The sequence below is a fragment of the Strongylocentrotus purpuratus genome, unplaced genomic scaffold, assembly GCF_000002235.5.
Source record: "Strongylocentrotus purpuratus isolate Spur 01 unplaced genomic scaffold, Spur_5.0 spur5_scaffold_3, whole genome shotgun sequence".
NCBI lineage: Eukaryota > Metazoa > Echinodermata > Echinoidea > Camarodonta > Strongylocentrotidae > Strongylocentrotus > Strongylocentrotus purpuratus.
In genome coordinates, this window is record NW_022145609.1 from 3,119,005 (window position 1) to 3,140,449 (window position 21,445).

Here is a 21,445-nt window from a genome sequence, read left to right on the forward strand (position 1 = left end):
CACGCGCGGGGTTTAGAGTGAGGCAATGAGTTATATATTTAGCATGACGGTAGTGAAGTAAGAGAAAGAGATCAAGAGAAGATGAAAAAACAGGCACTGAAAATGTGTGAGATGCCATGGGACATCGTCTGCTTGCGCAAATCATGTCCATCCTGTGATCTCACACATCTCAGCAGCGTTCGGAGAGCTCTTCAGGTGCTATGCCGGGGCTGTATTTAAGCGCTGTGTAATTTATAATAATAATTACTTCGAATGTTTCCAAGAATTGAATTTTGATAACCTTGTCGAATCAAAGTTTCAACTTTGCAGTAATGAAAATAAAGTTAGTTTTTAAATCAATGAATATCTACTTTGAAGGTAATACAAAGTTTTGGGAAATTTTGAAAATTTGGTGGATAGTGATTCCTTACAATTTTGATATATTTGGATGCCCCTGTGGATGTATTATAAGCACTAGAAAATTTAGCCCCTAAAACACTTCTGCTTTCGAGAAAAATTGAATATAAAAATTTACCGGTACTCCCGGTAAATTTTGATGAATTTCAAATAGCGCCTACGGCCGTACAATGGTACCTGCGACCGTGAAAATCTCAGAATATGTAGTTGTGATATATTTCAAAACGGGAATAGCTAATCAGTCGCTTTTAGTCAAGAAACATTGTTTTATAACTAAAAAATATCTTGACCTTGAGAGGGAGCTATACAACATAAAGAGTGTATTATTTACAATTTTATAACTTTAGACTCGATTTCAACGGCGACAACAATCACTGAATTATTTAAGAGAGATTCGAACCCTAAACCCTTGGATTGAAAATCAAGTGAATGAACCACGTATACCACGGCACCTCCACAATATATTTTCCGTAGTTCCACTTTATTTTCTAAGGTTAAAACAAAAATACTTCACAACCAAAAATATCTACAAATACAGTTTCATCCATAGATTTCAGGACCATCATTCATGAATTTAAGAATCAAATGCAAAGTTCTCGTATACAGACCACCATTCAAACAACAAAAAACTATATGAATTTAAGAATCAAATGTAACGTTCTCGTATACAGAGTACGGTTGTTGAGGCTCTGACTTCGGTCTATCCTGGCTCCTCTCAGTCTCTACATTGCCATACACGAGTGCGGTGGCGCCTGCTTCCTGCGGATCAGTGACCTCATATGGGTTCTCTTCCGGGTCATGTGTATAGTCGATCTCTACATTGCCATACGTGTGGTCCTCTATCGGGTACGGAAGCTGCTCATAGTTTTCAGTGTGCAGGTATTCACGGATGACATCGTAGACGAAAGCATATTCCTCCTACATAAAATTGTATGGGGAGGTTCTATTTGTTAACTACTTGATATTCGTTGGCAAACAGAGATGGAGAAATGAAGATTACGATTAAAAAAAATAGAATAAAGATGATACTGTAAAATGAGGAAAATACACGAATATATTTTCAAACTAAAATACGTTCTTTAGAGGCTTTATTCCTCACACGTAAAATAGAAGAAAAAACAGTCATAGATTTGACTCCGAGCAAAGTATTTAAAATATCTATTTTGATTTAACTTCTACCACTGCATACCATAGCACAACAAGGGAATACTATTTAAATGTTGTAATTACAGATGATATTTCATCATAGTTCATGTTTCTTATTTATTATTACAGGAGTAATTTGACCTGTGTGATAAAATAACAAATCATTTTTCATACCTCAGTTTGGACGAACTGCATCCTGTCAGCTCGCAGTATCTTGACTGTCTGGAAAATATCGACGGAATCTCCCTCAGCTATCTGAGCGATGCACTCCATAGCAGTGCAAAACACACCTGTTCGCCCAGCACCACTCCTTTAATGTTACATAAAATGTAAACATGTTAAAAGTACAATAATCAAGGTACAATAAGCAAAGACAAATAACCCAAGACTATTGGGCGAAATTATTATTAAGACTTGAATCAAATAGATTTCGTTTATATCAATACATTTCTCGCAACTGGATATCCCTTGATTTCAAAGCATTTCAATTTCTGCATGTTTTTTTTTTTAGAACCCCTGGTTACTTACTATTTAATAAACCTGATTTATATAATAGTACTGTATCTCTAAAGATGGAATCCAATTTGCATACTTTAACTGCTGCTAGCAAGCCCTGCGCGACACGTGCGTTTTTAGATAAACTAATTTACCAAATATTTCCCGGAAATCTTTGTATCATCATGTATTATTCAAAACATATTCTTTTACATGAGTGGTAATAAGAGCTTCCATTTCATTTTTTGAAATTGGGGCGTTTCCAATACTGTTCTTTACCTTTAACAGTTTATATGAGTTCAAAGATGTTTAAATCATTGCCTTGGTTTCCAAAAAATACAGCTAATTTTTGCTGTTGTATTTATGGACCGATCCTGCTTCAGTGGACTTTGCACCAATTGCGATTGTTTAGGATAAGTAAGCATTGAAAAGATCCTAGACTTACAAACAATGGACAAGAATGGAGAATTCATTCATTTTGTTAGTGGAACTTTTGACAGCGCGGATGAGCTTCATCAACGACCTAGCCCCTAATTGTGGATCTGATCCATGTTTAGGCCATCCATGGAACTGGTACTGAGTGACGGTGTGACTCGTCTAAAAGAAAACGAAACAAAACGATCCGTGGAAATGGATGTATAAGGCATATTTGAATCGGTCACAATTTTGCATCTTATCTTTGCGTTCTACCAAAAATTATTGCTTTTCAACTGCCATAATATTTGACAAAAGCTAGATATTCATCAAGTCGCAGTTCGCCCGGTTGGAAAAACTGTTCTGGTTGAAATTCATAATGCGGTTCGCTAAAAATATTAGATTTCTTGATCCGTAAAAACAATCATTTCAAATGAGGGCATCATATCTAAATTCACAGTCTCTTCTTCAACAATCACTGTGTCGTAAAGGAAATATATGAAATAAGACATACTTTGGAGTTTCTGGTAACTTTCAGTTGCCGAATGGTCATGTCCCCATCAGATGACGTTGATAAGGTTGAAACTGAATAGGATCCAAACTGAACCGAGTTAGCATCAGGCCAGTACTGTGCACAGCTCTAGAATGAGGAGAGGCAAGGCTATCGTTAAATGTTCATACACATACATACATGTTAGTCCTTCCTTTTCTGTTCGCTCCTTTCCTGACCTATTACATTTATATCTCTCGCTCTTACAGTTTTTTTAAATAATGCCACAGGTTTCTTGAATTGCAATTACTAGTCACTTTAGCCATGTTAGTTTGTAAATGAGCCTTCTGAACACTGTGAAGATTAGCCTTATGCTAACCAAGTTATCCATTAAAGTCTACTCATACACTACTACTAGTACTACTACTAGTACTACTACTAGTACTACTAGTACTACTACTACTACTACTACTACTTCTATACTACCACTACTACTACTACTACTACTACTACTACTACTTCCTTGGTAATTGGTTGGGTAATCCATTTGGCAGCTCACTCAGGAAGCTATACTGGGATGGTAGGTGAGGCGAGTAACTACAAGGAGTGTCATGAATTGCAGGAATGGTGTGTGGACAAAGCACTCGTTAATTTAGAGTAAAATATGCTAAGTCCAGTGCAAGTAAGAACCAAGCAAGTAAGCTTATATGATGTGGGAACGAACAGGGGGCTGCATCATTCTGATGTACGTAGAGCAGCCTCCTTGAAGTTGGTTATTCCTGTTGCATTGACTGCTGAACCTGGCAGATGATTCTAGATCCTCATTGCTCTCGGGTAGTATGAAAACTTGAAGGAGTCAGTACTTGCAACAGGAATTACATACTTCAGGTTGTGGTCGTGTCCTCCGAAGTATGTAGCAGGGATGACAATAGTTGGTGCAGGTATGGAGACAAGACGGTGATGGATCTTGTAGAGAAGGGTGCATTAGTCGAGGATTCGACGTGTGTGAAGCGTGTCCCACCCTAGAGCTGCCACAAGAGCCGATGGTGATGTGGTGTATCTGTAGTCACGGTACACAGAGCGAGCCGCAATTCTTTGTACTTGCTCTAGCATTTTTGTGATCACTTATTCCGTAGTACTGAAGTTTGGTCGACAGGAGAAGGTGTGGTACTCGATCGCATGCCTCCTTGAACTCCAAGAAGATTATATCAGCTTGGTTGCGCTGCTGAAGGATGGAGGACCAGTCGTGGACGGCTGTTGTCGATTGAGTGGTTGTTGACAAACCCCATCGGAAGCAATGCTTTGCATCGGTGAGGATATTATTTACTACAACATGCTTCGACACATGGCTCAGGATGATGTGTTCCATGACTTTGCAGCAGACGCAGGTGAGTTAGATTGGTCTGTAGTTGGAGGGGCCACACTTTTTTCCCGACTTGTGTATACGGGTAACTAGTTCTTGCTTCAATTGGGCTCGAACGATGCCACTGTTGTAGCTTTGTTGAAACAGGAAGGACAGTGGAGAAGCAATCTCGCGAGCTACCAGCTTTAGGAGCTTGGGTGGAAGTTCATCAGGTCCGCTGGCCTTTGAAGGGTCCAGTTGCTGGAGGCGTTTCTCGACACCGGTCCTGTGAACGTGCAGGTGACCAGTAGTTGGAAAAGGAGAATATCCTTTCTGTACAAGAGAGTGGAGCTGGTGAGGAGTAAAGACGGACTGGAAGTAGTCGTTCAGTGTCTCTGCCTTGTCTAATGCTGAGGCGCATAGCTTAGATGGAGTACGCAAAGTAGGAATACCAATGTTTTCCGATCGACATGTCTTGATGTAGGACCAGAAAGACTTTGGATTGTCCTTAAGGATTGCTCGATAATGTTGTTGATGTACTCACAACGTGCTCTGTGCACATTCTTGGCAACTTGGTTCCTGTATTGTACTACTACTACTTCTAATACTACTACTACTAACACTATTAATCCAGGGAGGAGCTCGAATTGGGTTGTTCAAACAAAGGACCGGTACCCCCTCCCTTCTGCGCCGCTGATGGGAATTCAACATTTATCATGTTAAGTATATGGATTATTTCGTATCAAAAAACAAAAGAAGCAATACAAAATAGCAAGGTCTTTAAATCTCCCAAACTTAAACTAAAACAATTTATTTTAAAATTGACATATGCTCGCACTACTACCTTGTCGTTTTGGCTCTTGTCGTTAAGCATGACGACAGTGGATGGTTTATTGTTGAGGACCAGAGACCAGAAATCAGACACAGTGGTTGGCAGTGGCATCTGGGTTGTCATGAAGGTACAGTGGACTCCCTGAAAGATGAGGGAAGAATAAATACAATTTCCGGTAAAAACATGAGACCCTTGCCACCTACTTCCATTGTCATGAAAGGCTTTATAAGAGCTGTCAATATATTCGAAGCACGGGCACCCTAGGCGGAGAAGGGCTCACTTACTGAACTGCACCCCCCACCCTCCACCCCGTACATGACTATCAATAAAGTTTTATTCCAAGATAGTTTAAATAGATAAAATAATTCTTCTATAATAATTTCTCCTATAGTACATTGTAAATTATAATGGCGACAGTATATGTACATTTAAGGGATATAAATCCCCCCCCCACTCAGTGTTATTTAAGGTACGCATATGCTTGTCCCCTCTTTTTGAAAGCACCCCTATCTGAGGACTGCCAACATTTCCGAACCCCCCCCCCCCTTTCGCGGGCTTTTTTGCAGGCTTTTCCTGCCTTGAAGACCCCCCTAAATCTGGAAAATGCTCAAGTACTTCCCTAAATTCGGAAGTTATTTCTCAGAAGTTCAAAGAGATGAGAGAAAAAGAAAAAAAACATCCCCTTTTTAAAGAAATCTCCGGGTCGGAAGTCAAATACACCCGTTTTATACAATTCTCGGGCCGGACTTTGTCGCACGAAAAGTACCCCTTTACCGGACATTTTGGTAACACGCATGGTATCCCTCCGTTCTCGGAGTAGGGGGGGGGGGGGAAGGGTATAAATTGATCCAGAATTCAATGACAATGAGTGTCACTATTATTGCATATAAAAACTGGAAAATATAGATAATATTTTAACACCCATCCATCTAACCGTGCATTCAAAAGTTCCCCTTTCGTATTAAACGAAGTCCCAAAAATACGATGGGAAACACAATTAAATACTTGTTTGTGCTAAGTATTAATAATATCAATAATACAAGGTGTCTACAGTTTCTTATGTTGAACGCGAGTCAAATGAAGATCTAAACGGTATCGATGGCATTTAATCCCTCAGTGTTTCTGACACTAAATTGCAGTGTAAATTGAATCACTTGATTCACAAAGAACATCTCACCTTCATTTGACTAGCATTGATGTAATCATGATCTGGGGAGTCTAGCATCACACGATTCCTCTGCACTAGAATGGTATGGAAACAAAAGAACATTTCAAACAGCGTTACGCTATTACCCTACAACTCAACATTTACACTAAAACAAGTACGAGTATTAAAGTCTTTCACATTGTTTGATAGCGATTTTGGATTTTAGGTATGTATGTATTCAATTTTTGCTCTTTGAGTCTCGTTATACATGACATGCATAGGGATGGATCAAAGTAGAGGTGGGATCACCAGCCCCCCCCCCCCCCCCAATCCTCCTCACCCTCTTCATCTTATGTGATATCACCTCTCCACCTTCGAATTGAATTTAACGTATTCAAAGCTTTGAGTATCCCCCAAACCCTACACCATTCCAACCTTAACTGCACCGTCTCCTGACAATCTTGAGATCCCCGTATGTTGTTATTTCATTTGCTCACGACAACGTCATACATTTCACCACGGCGTTCAAAATCTCATTTGGCAAGATTCTACGATTTACATATTATGTCCACTGACGAAAATTCCGGGGTTTAAATGGTGTGTATGTGTTTGTTTGTGTGTGTGTATTTGTTGGTATCCTAACATTACTTACATGGTAGGTTGTTTCCGTATCTATTCTTGGGGTGATTATCTCGAGTGCGTCCTGATCTTGTTTGAGAAGCTGGAGGATCTGGACAGAGGCTCTTCAAAGTCTGATTTAATCAGAGAATATGATGTTTACGTCACGAATTAGTTTGATCGTCATATACTTTAGTTCTGGTATATTTTTCGCGCATGCAGAAATAAAGATTCAATTTTAATATTAGCAACGTTCATTCTGCGCATTTTATCCACCCAAAGGGATTTTTAAGTTATTAACAAAATCGTATTACTATCTTGGCTATAGCCTAGCTGCTTCAAGGTTCAAAGCATTCAAGGAATTACAGTTACTTCTAAGTAGGCACTCATTCACCCAACATAAGTTTAGATAGTGATGCGTGTGAGATTCGAAAAAACACCATTCATTTGAATTACAGTTCAGTGATTAACGGATCACGACATCCCTAACATTTCCATTCTAAGAGCGCAAGAGCAGGTTTGTAAATGGGATATTTTCTCTTTCTCCATGAGTTGTTTCCACTGGGGCGAGGCCATTCCTGAAAAATAGTTTCATTGAAATATCCATATCTCTCTCTCTCTCTCTATTTCAGGTTTTTTGAACGCTCCGTCCAGAGGAAAGTGAACAATGAACTTACTTGGAACCATTACGTGGCTTATGATCAAGGTCAGAAGTTGTTCATTTTTACAGCTAAAGGCTATACAGATGGAGACAGAACTAAAGAGGGTTCTGGTATGTGGACCTGCCATTGCAAAACACCTGGGAGAGAACTAAAGTCGTTACTGTCAGTAGACATTCATTATTGACCGAACTTTTGGTAATGATTGGGATGTGTTACCTGGAACTCCTTGGTCATCTTGGACCGTCCACGTCCATCGCCTGAAGAGTGTAAGTCTTGTAGATGATCAGTGAAATGAACGATAGGGATCAGGGTATTCCTCCAGAGAAGATCCTCAAGGACAGCCCCGTAGATGAAGGCATACTGCTCCTGTATTCATGTAAGAAACGAAAGCTTCAAACATTTTGTATCAATTCCATCTGATCCACTAACATTTCTCATATTTTTACGAAATACGACGGAACAAGTACATCATAATTAAAGATTAGAACAAGCGGTGCCCTATGTCGATGTTATAAGAATTCTTGATATTCAACACGTTTCCTTTGATAATATCTTGTTTTATATCAACAACAAAACGAAGAAACATTCAAGCAAATTTTCAACACGTTCATTTTTATAAAGGATTTTTAATCATTCAAAATTTAAATTTTCCATACAAGGTATGTTTTATAAATCAGGAAAGTAAACTTAACCCCCAAAATACTGTTAGCATGTATATGCATAGTGATACTGTTTTTAATTTCACATTATGTCGCGTAGAATAATCATATGGCAATCTCTGCAAAAGCACATTACGTTGAAATCCGTCGGTCCTATCAGTGTCTAAACTAAGAAGTTTGTGTGCCATACGGCAGCAGCAGTTGGAGTATGTTTTGAGAGAGGTAACTGACCTGTGTTTGGACCATGTATGGTCGTTTCTGTCTGATGTTCTTTACGAAGTTGAAGACATCTACCATTCTAGTTGTCTTGGCGTGAGCTACGACGCTATCAATACTGATCACCACGCCTGTTCGCCCAACACCAGCACTGGGTAGAAAATATAATTGATCAACTAATCAGTCATGTTATTGATTTTTTTAAAGTACAAGGTCGCATTCTCTCCGGATGTAACGATGTGCCTTGACACTAGCTAATGAACGATAACACAAAAGTCAGCAAAATATTCACGCAATTTCAATTGAAATTAATGAGTTCGGGAACCAAGGTTTCGCTGTAGTAAAGCCCGATTATTATTCGAACTTATTTTAGGAAGCTCTTTTTCGGCTAAGATAATTATTGAAATCTCTTATATTCTGATTATTTTCGTATTTCTTATAGCGAGCATATCGATAACACGTTGCGTAATCCCAACGTGATCTCTAACATAAACACAAAAAAGTATCAAAAATATTTCTTGAAGGTCTTGACGATGATGTTTGTGGTACTTGTTTTGATCTAGGTGAAATGGACCAAGAAGCCTACCTGCAATGAATGATCAGAGGATGAGTGTACTGTCCATGATCAGCTTTGACTTCCATGATGAACTTGAGCAGTGATGAGGTGTGTTTAGGAACACCCTTGTCAGGCCACTCTGTGAAGTGGAACTGAGTGACGATCCTGTAGTCGTCACCCTGGTTAGGAGAGCAACACATGTCATGCCCAGTGAAAATGAATTAATTTAAATGATACATCAGCTTTTGTACCGATTATCAAAATATTTATCCGTTTTATTGTCAATGGTATCAATTTTTGTTAGTGTTTCCATGCACAGGACTTAGCTCAGAAAAAAAGCATGAATCATGTTAAAATAAACTTCATGAAATAGTAATTTATAAAGTAACTTTTAAAAACTTCTATGAATGACTAAACTTGAAGTACCGTTTTCATAGATATTGTCCAAAGGGACGCATGGTTCAATGATATTAATTATAATAATTCGACTGGTTCATGGTAATGGAAGGCATCATGAATAACTTCCTGAAATGTGACGTAGCAATGCATATGCAGATGACTTATCTACCTACCTTTCTCAAAGTCATTTTCCTTTTAACTCCACCTGTGCAAGCTTCCAGTGACTCCAGTTCCACTTTGATATTTCCAAACTTCACCGAATCGCCTGGTACATTAGGCCAGTACTTACCGCATTTGATCTATTTTAAGCAACCAAACATAAAATAATCAGATTAAAAAACCGTATGCTTTAATCTGGAGGAGAAATATTATATGATTATTATGTACTAATTTTAATAATCTGGATTTATTTAGCGATTGATATAAATACTGTCTCTGAGCGCTTCACACATATTATTAACCTGTTTATCAGATTAATTCGAGCACGATGTGCACCATCTCTACTCTTTGAGGGCATATGGCAATTACTAACAAAAAGGCTATCGACATCTCACCAGGTCTACATTTCTCTCCTGGATATGGATTGGCAAATGTAGAATAACGAGTTGCCAACTACATCAGTGCCGGTATCGGGGATCGATCGACCAACGACCTTTGTATTTCATGTCAAGTGCTTAAACTTCTCCACTATGACTAAGCCATAGTATAATTTATCTAATCATCCGTCTTTCCTAGAACCCTACTTGTACTATCTGCATTGAGCAACACTTCTTTAAGCATTGAAAACGTCACTGACCTTATCTCCTTCCTTGAGCTTCGTTACCATGGCAATAGTCGTCACATTCTCCTGCCAGACCATCCTCCAGAAATCATCCATAGAGGCCTTGTTGGGTCCTTGAAAATATAATGAATTATGGCTCATCGGAAAATCAATGTTTCAATTGCCTTATGGGAATGACTGCTGTCTTGTTTGGATCTTCTTTTTGTGGTTTTATACAAGAATAATATATTTACTTGAAATATAGTAACCTAAATTAATACGTCTTTCAATTTGTATTTTTAAATTAATCCTTGTTAATCATGACGGAAAATTTGAGTGGACATACCTTGTGATGCAATGTAAGCCTTGTCATTGTCAAAACTCTGTATGTGAAAAAAAGAAAAAAGAAAAGTGTACATAATGAAAAGTAGATCAAAATAAAACTATACATACGTCAAAGCTTGAGGAAAATGATAGTCTCTATTTTACAGCATTGCTTTCTCGTAGACAACTTTGTTCTTCTTTTTAATCGAACATAAAAGAAGATCAAGAAAATTCAAGTCATATGAGGAATTATTTTGCAGCTTCAACCGATGGTGGGGTTCCCATAACATGTTTGCTGTACGTGAGTATGCGTGTGTGGATGCGGCTGTGTGCGTGTGTGTGGGCGTGTGTGTACGTGTGTCTAAGCTTGTATGTGTGTGTGTGCGCGCGCGTGTGTGTGTGTGTGTGTGCGCGCATGTGGTGGTGTGGTGGGTGTGTGTGTGTGTGTGTGTTTGGATTGTGTAAAGATCCAGCGAAGGAAACGTGTTTTCTACTTCAAGTAGTCCGTCAACTCAAGCTACATCCTGTTAATATTTCAAAGTTTTTTTAAAGTTTTTGTTAATAATGTTATTTGATTCATATCATTCCTATTGGACGCTTCATTCAACGACGACCCACTCTATAACATTAAAATGAAAGTACATTGTAATGATAATATATTTATAAATTAATGTATAGATATATTGATACATGCTACCTTACTTACGGGAATGTAAGAAGCGTTAAAGTAATCGGAATGAGGGATATCGTCGGTTACTTCTAACTTCACCCTCGCCGAATCATCTGGATAAAAGATAGGATATTTGGAGAAAAAAATAGTTAGCCAGTAGCTTTTAACATAAAGTTCTTTGCTCATGCAATTTCTTCGTTTATCTTCGTTATCGGTTTCCGGTAGAGTAGCAAACAAATTATAGTCAAAACATTAACATAAAACAGTACTGTATAGGTTTCAAATGCAGAGATTTGACAACGGACAAAACTCTTTTAATTTTTTATTGAGAGTGTAATAAAACTTGCAACATCTCTTTACGGATGAATTATTGAAAACTCATATTCTAAATAAAGAATTATGACATGGAACTGATAGCATACATCGGTACATACATTGGTACACTGTAAATCAAACGAACTGTGATGCTCCACTGCAATCCACTGCAGTCAGCGCTACAGTTGCAAACTACTATTATCAAAACAACAAGTACATTATCTAGAGCTTTATTGAAGCAAACTTTTATAGCTATCCCTAACAAGTCAACATAATAAAGACCCTGTTAGTTTGTAAACTCACATGGTAAAATATTCTTGTATCTGTTTTTCGTGAAGTTGATCTCCTCTCGAGCCACGGTCTGAGGATAAATGTCTGGGCCAGGTAAGTCCTAGAAGAGAAAAGAAATATAATTTCGGTTTTATTTTATTGTTTCACATTTGCATATATTAATATTATCATAAAACACTACAAATAAAGATGAAGTCTCGTATCTAAGACTAGAACAAAGGCGGTTGACATCACATCAGTTTGATTGCATGCAGTATGAAATGAACAGTTGCGTTTAAGAAAAGAGAAATATGGAGGAGCCTATAAGTAAAAATAAATGTTATAATGCCCACGGCGATATATTTCTGAAATGAATTGTTATGTTTCGTTACTAGTCATACTATGAACCTAGAAATATCATCTAAGGATAATGAGTCTCGAACGGCACCACATTCATGGATCAGCGGCTGATCGAGCACACCACAGAGAGAGCTCGCTACCCAGTGTTCTCAACAACACAATGTAGTCTACAAGTAGCGCACATTTGAGTGCCAAAAGAATTTCTCAAACGCAAACGCTTTAAAAGAAGACATATTTCTTGTTAACAGAAATTTTCTTCATTTAACGTACATGAAATTCCTCGGAGTAGAGCGCAGTGTGTCTGTTCTTGTTGACGAACGCAGGGAACTGAGCCAAGGGTATCGGTTGACGTGTGCCAAGAGGTTTGCTGCTAGATCTGTCAGGAGATCCATCGGTTGAATCGAGGTCTAAGGACTTAGTTTGCCGTACAACGGGCTTGACGGCTACATGTGGTTTAGGTCTCGTGCTCCTTGAAGGTGTTTGGTCTCGGTTCGAAACGGAGGCGTGCCCACTGTAGTTATTTCCTGACACAATACATACAGAAATACATTTTTTTTAAAAAGCTTATCTGCCGTAGTTTACAGGAGGGATTAGACCGCTCTGCAAGGTCACTGGACAGGTGGTTATCTCATCAACTCAGCTCTCAGTTAACATAAGAAAAAGAGGATCATGGGGGACCAATGGTCACCGATTAGGCATTGTTTGATATATAGAGGGCGCAAGTAGGTACCAGTAGTGCAGTGGACCTTTAAGTCAAACTGAATTTTACCCCCTTTTTGGAGGAGGAAAAGTTCTAGCGTGGTAAAACGCAGAATCAGCCTATACTGCAAATAACCAAGAAGTCCTTAGTTCCTTACACTTGAAACTTTTTTTAATTTCTTCCAAAAACTTGTCTTGTTCGTGACATTATGAATCAGGGAAGGGCATAATTAAGTTGTAAGAATTCTATGGGGTTAGAAAAATTAGAATATGATGTCTCTTTGTTGCCATTAGCACGTCGTTCCATGCTATTTTCAGGATTATAGTTTTTTCTTTACCTGATCATATTAACAACTATCAAAACATAGGCCTACCTTCTAATGGCGTGTCTTGGAAATCCACTGGTGCCTGAAATTGGTCCTCGATGTTTTCTTTTTTAGACGGATTACTATCATTCCTTTGGAAAAAAAAGAGAACCAAAAAACAAAGGTTTCAATGCAAAAGACGAAAAGCGAAGAATAAGTGAGCAGAAGAGAAATTTACGAGAGCTGGTAACTATCAAACTTAAAGAAAAATTTCATCGGTAGAGTATTCCTTGAAGAAAGGAATAGAGAATTATCAGAATGTAGATGATAGCCATTTATTTTCAAATTTCCCTATTCTGCTTGTTCTTAAAGTCTGTACATAAAAAAGTCCATTTGCATCGAGAGTATGGTATACAGGGGATTACTGTATAATTACTATGGAAGTATTAAAGTGACAGCATTGTACACGAACACTATAATCATGACTGAAAATAGAAAATAATTCACAAACCTTCGTCGTTTGAACATGATGATGACTACAATGATGATAATCAAAATGATCAGAATGGCGCCAACGGCTCCACCTGCTGCCGGTGCTATAGGACCAACAGGACCTTTATTTGGGATCAAACGAAAGAGAAGAATGAAATCAGAAATCTTTATTTTCCCCAAGAAAATTCAATTGTTCAAATATGTTTTTGTTACAACCCCTGTATTGAAACAATCCATTCTGCCATCGATAACAAATAAAATATGTGTTTGATTGATCGCAACTTCGAAAATTAATAACTTTCCTATTTTTAATCGAAATTTGATCAAATTTTCACTGACCCGTCCCTCTCATTTTTCTGCTTCCATAAAAACCAACTTAATACCAGGGTTACAGTTTGATTACACGCCTAATATTGTTTTCAACAGCAGCGCTGCTAAGTTGGAGGAAATCGCATAAAACGGTCGCGATTGTATTTCAGTTTTGACGCTTGAAATGAATATTATGAAAAGATGAGAGAAACTTAAACCCCACCAGAAGACCCCTGGTGCGTCAAGCTGGACAGTAAAATTATATTTGCAAAATGTGTGCATGTTCCGTTGATTTTGTTCCATTTATTCATAGAGAGCATTTTCACATCTGTAAGGGTGCGGCCAAGGGTAGATGTCAGTAGAATAGTTGTTGTAGTGTTATGAATATACAGCGCGTCCCAGAAAAAAAACGAAGCCGAGAATTATTGATGTTTTATCATAACTTAATCACAGTTATGATTAATAAATGACACATAATTGTATAGCTCAGATCCTCTTCTTTCATTTGATGCAACTCATATAATGCATATTTCACGCATGAGTGATTTAAATCAATTTGAAGAGAAGGAACCAAAAATTCATTTGGTGGACGGTATCTGAATTTCAAAGAGGAAATCACATTTCTAGAAAGTTCAGTTTCTGCCCTTTCATATGACCAAGAAGTGATATGACACACTTCAATCAGGAAAAATGAGCAACGAATAACAAAGTTATCAGCCTGAAACGTCTGAACATTGCAATGAAGCATTGGTATAATACGATCACCTTTTCTATGGGATATGCCAATGGTTTTGAAATGGACCTGAGTTGATTTTGCAATGGTGTTGAAGATACTGGAATGGGTTCATTCTAATGTTCAAAGCAAGCCTTAGAATATCATATGCGTTATATTACTATCACTGCTACATACACATGTATGAACACAACATTATTCAGCATTATACTGCTCTTACCTGATTGTATCGTCTCAGCAGTCACAGGTTCTGACCAATTACTAGAACCAGCTCCATTAACAGTCTGTACCTATATAAGAAATGTTGATATCATACCAAAAATAATTCTATACTTTTGACCATTTTCTAGAAATGTTATCATCCACGTAAGCGCAAATCTCAGGTTACTTATCCGAAAGGAACTTGCTCTGTTCATGTTCTGTTAATACTGTAACTCTTTTAAAACACCTTACCTGTTTGCCCTTTCAAGTTGCATGTAAAACGACACAATTCATATAATATATTATATTAATATAATATTCTATTCATATAGAGGTATACCCAATCATATTCTTTTCCTACACTACCAATTAGTCCATAGCAATTTTTATTCCTGCGGTTTTGACCAATCACAGGCCTAGAATCTTTATGTGGTATATAAATACCTATCAATACATATAGATGTATTACCTGGACTGAGTAGTTTGTTTTTGCTGTCAGGTCTACCACTGTATGCTCTCCTTGAAACGCACCAGTCAATACTTCCTCTGACTTATAGTCACCATCAACAACGGGGTCAGTTTGCTTGTAGCGGATGATATACTTCTGGATGTTACCATTGATGTTAGATGGTAGAGGAGTAGACCAGGATAGAGTGAAGGAGCTTGTAGTACTCTGCGGTATAGCCACATTGATAGGACTAGGTGCAACTGTGAAGGGAAAGCAGGAAGGTCTTAATTAAAAAAACATGTATAGTTTTGTATGACAGGGTGTAAATGTGCATGGATCGCAAGTTCTTTCTTCTTCTTCTTCTTCTTCTTCTTCTTCTTCTTCTTCTCCTCCTCCTCCTCCTCCTTCAGGTTGTTATAATATCGTGATTACATGCTATTTTTCATATACATGTATGACCCTTTGATCTTTGACCTACTTACTTACTGCCCATCATGCCTCCTGACACATAGGGCAGCAGCAAAATACAAAAGTATTCCACTTCTTCCGATCCTGGGCCAGTCTTTGGATGGTTCCTCATGTGTGGTTCAGGTTTTTTCCCCTTCTTCAAGTGATTTTAGGACGGTTTTAGGACGTCCCCTCTTTCTTTTGCCTTCTGGTGTCCAGTTTGGGGATGTTCGTGTGATGTCATCTATGTTATTTCTCATTACAAGTCCGATCTATCTCCACATTCTTCTCATGATGATGTTCTCCATGCTGTCTTGATGGCATTGGGCATACAGTGCTTCGTTTGAAATGGTGTTTTGCCAGAAAATGCGACATATTCTTCTCAGACTCTTTGTGTGGAAGACCGACAGCTTATTGATGTCGTTTTTCGTCATTCTCCAACATTCAGAGCCGTACAGAAGAGTAGAAAGGACACAGCTCTGGTATAATTTAAGCTTGGTCTTGGTGCTGTACTGCTGTGATCTCCATATATTATTGAGCATTCTGAATGCATTTCTGGCTTTATTCAGACGGTTCTTAATTTCTTTGCCCGCGCCTACATCGTGCCTGACAGTGCTGCCCAGGTAAGTAAACTCCTTAGTTATAGTCCTCCCCGCTGTTTGCTTGTATTGATACAGGGTCCGAGATGTTAAGGGTCATCACCTCTGTTTTCACTTGGCTGATTTTCAAGCTAATTTGCTGGGCAAAATTACCGAGTCTGGATGTTTTTTCTTGCATATGCTGGTGGGAGTGGAACGTAAAGCGAAATCATCTGCAAAGTCGAGGTCCTCAAGAGTAGGAAAGGGGGTCCATCTTACGCCTCCTTTTTGGTCTTCGGTTGCCTGTCTCATCACCCAGTCTATGGCCATATTGAAGAGCAGTGCTGACATGACACATCCTTGCCTAACCCTAGTCTTCACTTGGAACTTATGGTTACTGTTTCCAACTCTGCATGTGAAATTGGTGTAAAAGCTCTTAATTACAAGAACTAGCTGCTTTGGTATCCCGTATTTGCGTAGTATTCACCAAAGGCTGTCTCGATGGATGCTATTGAATGCTTTTTCAAAGTCAAAAAAATTGATATAAACTTTCCTCTGCCATCCCGCGCATTGCTCTATGATATTACGTAGTGCAAATATCTGGTCAGTGCACCCTTTTCCCTTCCGAAAACCTGCCTGTTCCGTTCTGACACTTTGGTCAACAGCATCTATGATACGAGTAATAATTATCTTTGCCAATATTTTGCTTAGTATTGACACCAGTGTGATGCCACGCCAGTTATTGCACTTATATAGGGATCCCTTCTGTGATAACTTTACAATAACTCCCTCTTTCTAATCGTCAGGAACTGCCTTCCTTTCCCATATAGCTGTGAAGAGCGGCAGAAGGATTTTTGCTGCTAATTCTGGGTCCGCCTTATAACCTTTGACCTCATTACCCTAAAATCTACTCAGTTCATTGGCTCTGTATGATGCAGACGTCCTGATTTTGAAAGTAGGGGGTTTCAGTTTGCCACGTCCACATAGACGACGTCAAAGATGTGACGTCATTTCGGCGATTTCCGCATGCGTCGGGTCGTCTCACGTCGTCAGGCCAAATTTTAGAACGCGTTCATCCACGATTTGAGGTTCGTCAGAAAAATCGAACCCCGTCTTAAAAATGACGTCATCTTGCTATATCGCCGCGTAAATCAGCAAGGAAAGACAGAAAGAGAAAGTGATAGTATTATAAAAAAAAATAAAATAAAATAACATAAGAATAGAAGGAAGGAACAGAGAATAACATAAGGAAATACATAGAGAGAAAGTGATAGAAGGAAGAAACAAACAATAACATGAGGAAAGACAGAAAGAGAAAGTGATAGAATGATTGAAACAAAGAATAGCATAAGAGAAGGTGATATAAGGAAGGAACAAAGAATAACAAAACGAAAGACAGAAAGAGAAAGTGATAGAATGGTAAACAAAAAAGAATAACATGAAAGAAGGTTATAGAAGGAAGAAACAACGAATAACATAAGGAAAGACAGAAATAAAAAATGATAAAGAATAGATAATGGAAAGATAGAAGAGAAGATTGAAGATGGAAAAACAAAGAATTACATAAGGAATGGTAGGAAAAAATGATACAATGATAAAAACAAAGAATTATATAAGAAAAGGTGATAGAAGGAAGAAAAAAGAATAACATAATAGAAGGTGATAGAATGAACGAACAAATAATAACATATGGAAAGACAAAAAAAGAAAGTGATTGAATTATAAAAACAAAGAATAACATAACAAATGTAAAAAGAAGGAAGAAACAAATAATAACATAAAAAATGGTAGGAAAAAATTAATAGAACGATAAAAACAAAAAATTACCTTATAAAAGGTGATAGAAGTAAAGACAAAGAATAATAGATACAAAGAATAACATAAGAAAAGAAAGAAGAAACAAAGAACAGCATAAGAAAAACAGAAAGAGAATACTTAAGAAAGAAGACAAAGAATAACTAGACGAAATATTTTCTAAAAAAGATAGAATAATAGGCGAAGAATAACATAAAAAGTGAAAGAAGGAGAAATTGAATAAACGCGCGCGGGTTTCATTGCGTAGAGAACGGAAAATGGTAGTGAACAGGACGGGTGTCTGACGCCAATTCGCATCGTTATAGGACGGGAACGCCGTCCTTGTCCACACAAACGAAAAGCCCCTAGTAATCCATCCGTTGATTGTATTTATAATGCGTTCACAAGCTGTTTTTTGCATACATAATGAGCCCCATGACCTTTGACCTAATGACCCCCAAAATCCACTCAGTTCATTGATTTTGCAAGATACATACATATCTTGAGTTTGATGATGATACGTCAATCGGTTCTATTGATAATTCGATCACAAGCTATTTTTGCATACATGATGAGCCCTGTGACCTTTGACCTTTGATCTTGCGACCCTTAAAATCTAATCAGTTCATTGGCTTTGCAAGATACATACTTGAGATAACGTTATCACGAGAACGGGACGTACAGACGGACGAACAGCCCGAAAACATAATGTATCCAGCTACTTTGTAGCGGAGGCATAAAAATATACTCTGTATTCGGCAGGCAAACTCTCACTTTCTTCAAATTGTTTTGCAGATAGGTTCACTGCTCCTGTGATTCTCCTCACCTTTATTTGGCAGCATTCGTTGGAAAATGTGTTCAACTTAAACCATATCAAAGAAAATAACAGCGATTTGCACATCTTTTACTCTATCTATCGGAATAAGTATATTTTCCTTTCAAGAATCCAAGATATCTAACTGATGAAGTCTTACCTTCTTCAATTGTTTTGCCGATAATCTCACTGCTCCTATCACTTTCTTCGTCTTTATTTGATGCAGTTATTTGGATGGTATAGTCCAGATAGGTATCCAAACCTCTTATCGTGTAAGAGCTTGTGTCATTAGGAACCATGAATGAGTTTAAAGGAGGTAATCCAGTAGAGGCATAATAGATCATATAATGAGTCACTCCACTTCTGCATTCTGCTGATTCTGAGGCGAGGTGCTGAAATTAAATTAAAAGTCTTTTTCATAAATCCCCAATCACAAATTTTTATCTGGCAAACAGATAAATTTTTACACCTGTTTTTAAATCCATTTTTTTTCTCGTTGCGTCAAATGTTGAGAGGTACGTAAAGAGGCATCCAGAATGCCAAAGGCATAAAAGTGAAGTGAGTCAACTATCGTTCATATTTGACATATCCCGATTAAATTTTAGGTAAAATCAAGTCTAATCAAGGTAAAACATATATTTACCAGCTCCATAACATAACAGTGCAGTTTTACATCAATATAATAGCATTATGACTATTAACAGTTATGCATTTTCTGTTCTGGAAGAGTCTTTTCATCCAACTTCATTTCACTAAGTGACCATAAAGCTATTCTTAAAACAGTTCATACCTCCCATGTCACCACTAGCTCTTTAGGGTTGGTGGCTGAAACTAGTAGTCCAGTTGGAGAAGCACTGGGTTCTGAAGTTAAAAACAAAATACTTGTTTGGTTTTATTGTATTCTTAAAGTTTATATCCATTATTCCATTTGTGCACTGCTGTGCGGAATTAAGTTGTTACAAATACTTACGGAATGACCTGTATGTGAATGTAGACAATCGTAATCGCGCTTAGAGACTGTTGTGGTAAGCGCTTTATAAACACCATTCTTCTTATTATTGTATAGAATATACTAAATGGCTTGAACCTATAGTAGACGAATTCATAAAATGTAGATGCAGGTCGTGGTAAAGTCATACATACACACGCTCCAAGGTTTTAAATCAAATGTTTAGGAGTGAAACATAAAACTACCGTTGGGCAAAACACAATGAAGGGTACTATATCCATTTTTGGCGAAAAGCATGTTTATAGAAGAAGGTTTCTGTGTCACATTTTAAAAGGGTAGAACAATTAAAAAATAGAATGTATGGAATGGTGTTACGAACCTCATACATATTTATGTCTATATGTATATTATTATGCCCTTTCACATCAGACTCGTTTTAAAAGATCTGATTTTTTATTATAAAACCCACGAATTTTATGAAGGCGTGATTGTGTCTTTCGTCACCTTGTTGTGGCAATGGAAAGTACTAACATTTCATTGTGATTTTACTCATTGAACTAGATAAGTTAAAGAGCCTTTGTTTAAATGGAAAGCGCATATAATCCCAAAAGTATGTACAAATCATCTACTTATAATGTAGTACATGTACTTTCTTGTAGATACCATATTCAAATGTTTAATTCTGCACCCTGAAATCATGACAAACCCTTGGCACATTGAATTATTAATCTTCTGAACATAACTTACTTCTACAAAGAGTTATTGTGTCGTTCCTAGGAGACAAAGGTCCTGTTCCTCCTGTTCCTTCCCTCACTGCTGCTACACGAAACCTGTAATCTGTGTCGGGTGTCAGGCCACTAACGATGGCTGATGTTGTGGGTTGTTCTACTCTCTGATCTATTACCCATTCGCCATCCTTCTTTACAAAGACATCATATCCTACAAGAGGAGGATCACCTATGTCATCTTCTGCAGACCATGCATTCCATTGAAGACTAATTGTAGCTGACGTAGTGCTCACTATCACTGGTGCTTTCTCAATGACGGGCAGAACTGAACAAAAACAAAAGAGACAATAAAACGTAAATATAACTAGTTGAAATACCAGTCAAAATCAATGACACACCTAGGTTCTTCCATTAAGTCAATATATATATGAAATTTACCCAAGTACACAAAAATACTATAATGCGGAGAAATTGCATACGTTGTGTGTGAGCAAGCCTGAGTACAATGACAGGGTTCATACTACATTGTAAAGCACTTTAAGACCTTGTAGATGTACCAAGTGTTATATAAACCCAGAATATTACCATTATTATATATTAAGATATAAAGTGTATTAATTAACTCACATGTAGGGCCTATGTAGATAGGTAATGTATATGATGCGACTTGCCTGCACAAACAACTGTTTCAAGATAAGAACAGACATTCCATGTCCTCTTTTTAGTAGATATTTGTTTATTCAGTATGTCCACTAGGCTCGGCCTTTTGTTTGTATTACTGAAGGCTAATTCACACATATTTTGCAACACACGTCTGTTGTTGTTATTACAGCTGTTGTGACTGCTGTTGCTGATGAAATGGTTGTTTTTTGTTGTG

The 21,445-nt window shown here is 37.8% G+C and overlaps 2 protein-coding genes across 2 annotated transcripts; both read right to left on the reverse strand.

The window, feature by feature from the left end:
* Positions 1 to 867: 867 nt before the first annotated feature.
* Positions 868 to 2,529, reverse strand: LOC115928894 (receptor-type tyrosine-protein phosphatase C-like). The gene is made up of 3 exons (XM_030996961.1): positions 2,483 to 2,529; positions 1,717 to 1,852; positions 868 to 1,314 (listed from the first exon to the last, which is right to left on the reverse strand). Exons 1-3 carry the CDS (start codon positions 2,512 to 2,514, stop codon positions 1,036 to 1,038), a joined length of 447 nt encoding a protein of 148 aa, XP_030852821.1. The 5' UTR covers positions 2,515 to 2,529; the 3' UTR covers positions 868 to 1,035.
* Positions 2,530 to 2,538: 9 nt separating this feature from the next.
* LOC105445306 (receptor-type tyrosine-protein phosphatase alpha-like) lies at positions 2,539 to 21,366 on the reverse strand (the record flags this gene model as incomplete). The annotated part of the gene is made up of 22 exons (XM_030996604.1): positions 21,348 to 21,366; positions 20,588 to 20,893; positions 19,682 to 19,752; positions 19,052 to 19,283; positions 15,280 to 15,518; positions 14,830 to 14,899; positions 13,587 to 13,689; positions 13,145 to 13,227; positions 12,342 to 12,595; positions 11,745 to 11,832; positions 11,163 to 11,239; positions 10,479 to 10,515; positions 10,169 to 10,266; positions 9,546 to 9,671; positions 9,004 to 9,152; positions 8,433 to 8,568; positions 7,759 to 7,908; positions 6,915 to 7,014; positions 6,293 to 6,357; positions 5,128 to 5,256; positions 2,966 to 3,091; positions 2,539 to 2,634 (listed from the first exon to the last, which is right to left on the reverse strand). Coding segments are annotated over exons 1-22 (2,754 nt in total), but the record flags the coding sequence as incomplete, so codon positions are not given.
* Positions 21,367 to 21,445: the final 79 nt, after the last annotated feature.

Coding starts and splice junctions, on each gene's coding strand:
- LOC115928894 (XM_030996961.1), bottom strand. CDS start 2,514: ATGAATGAATTCTCCATTCTTGTCCATTGTTT. Junction 1,853..2,482: donor TCCATTCTTGTCCATTGTTT/GTAAGTCTAGGA, acceptor GTAACATTAAAG/GAGTGGTGCTGGGCGAACAG. Junction 1,315..1,716: donor TGCAGTTCGTCCAAACTGAG/GTATGAAAAATG, acceptor AATTTTATGTAG/GAGGAATATGCTTTCGTCTA.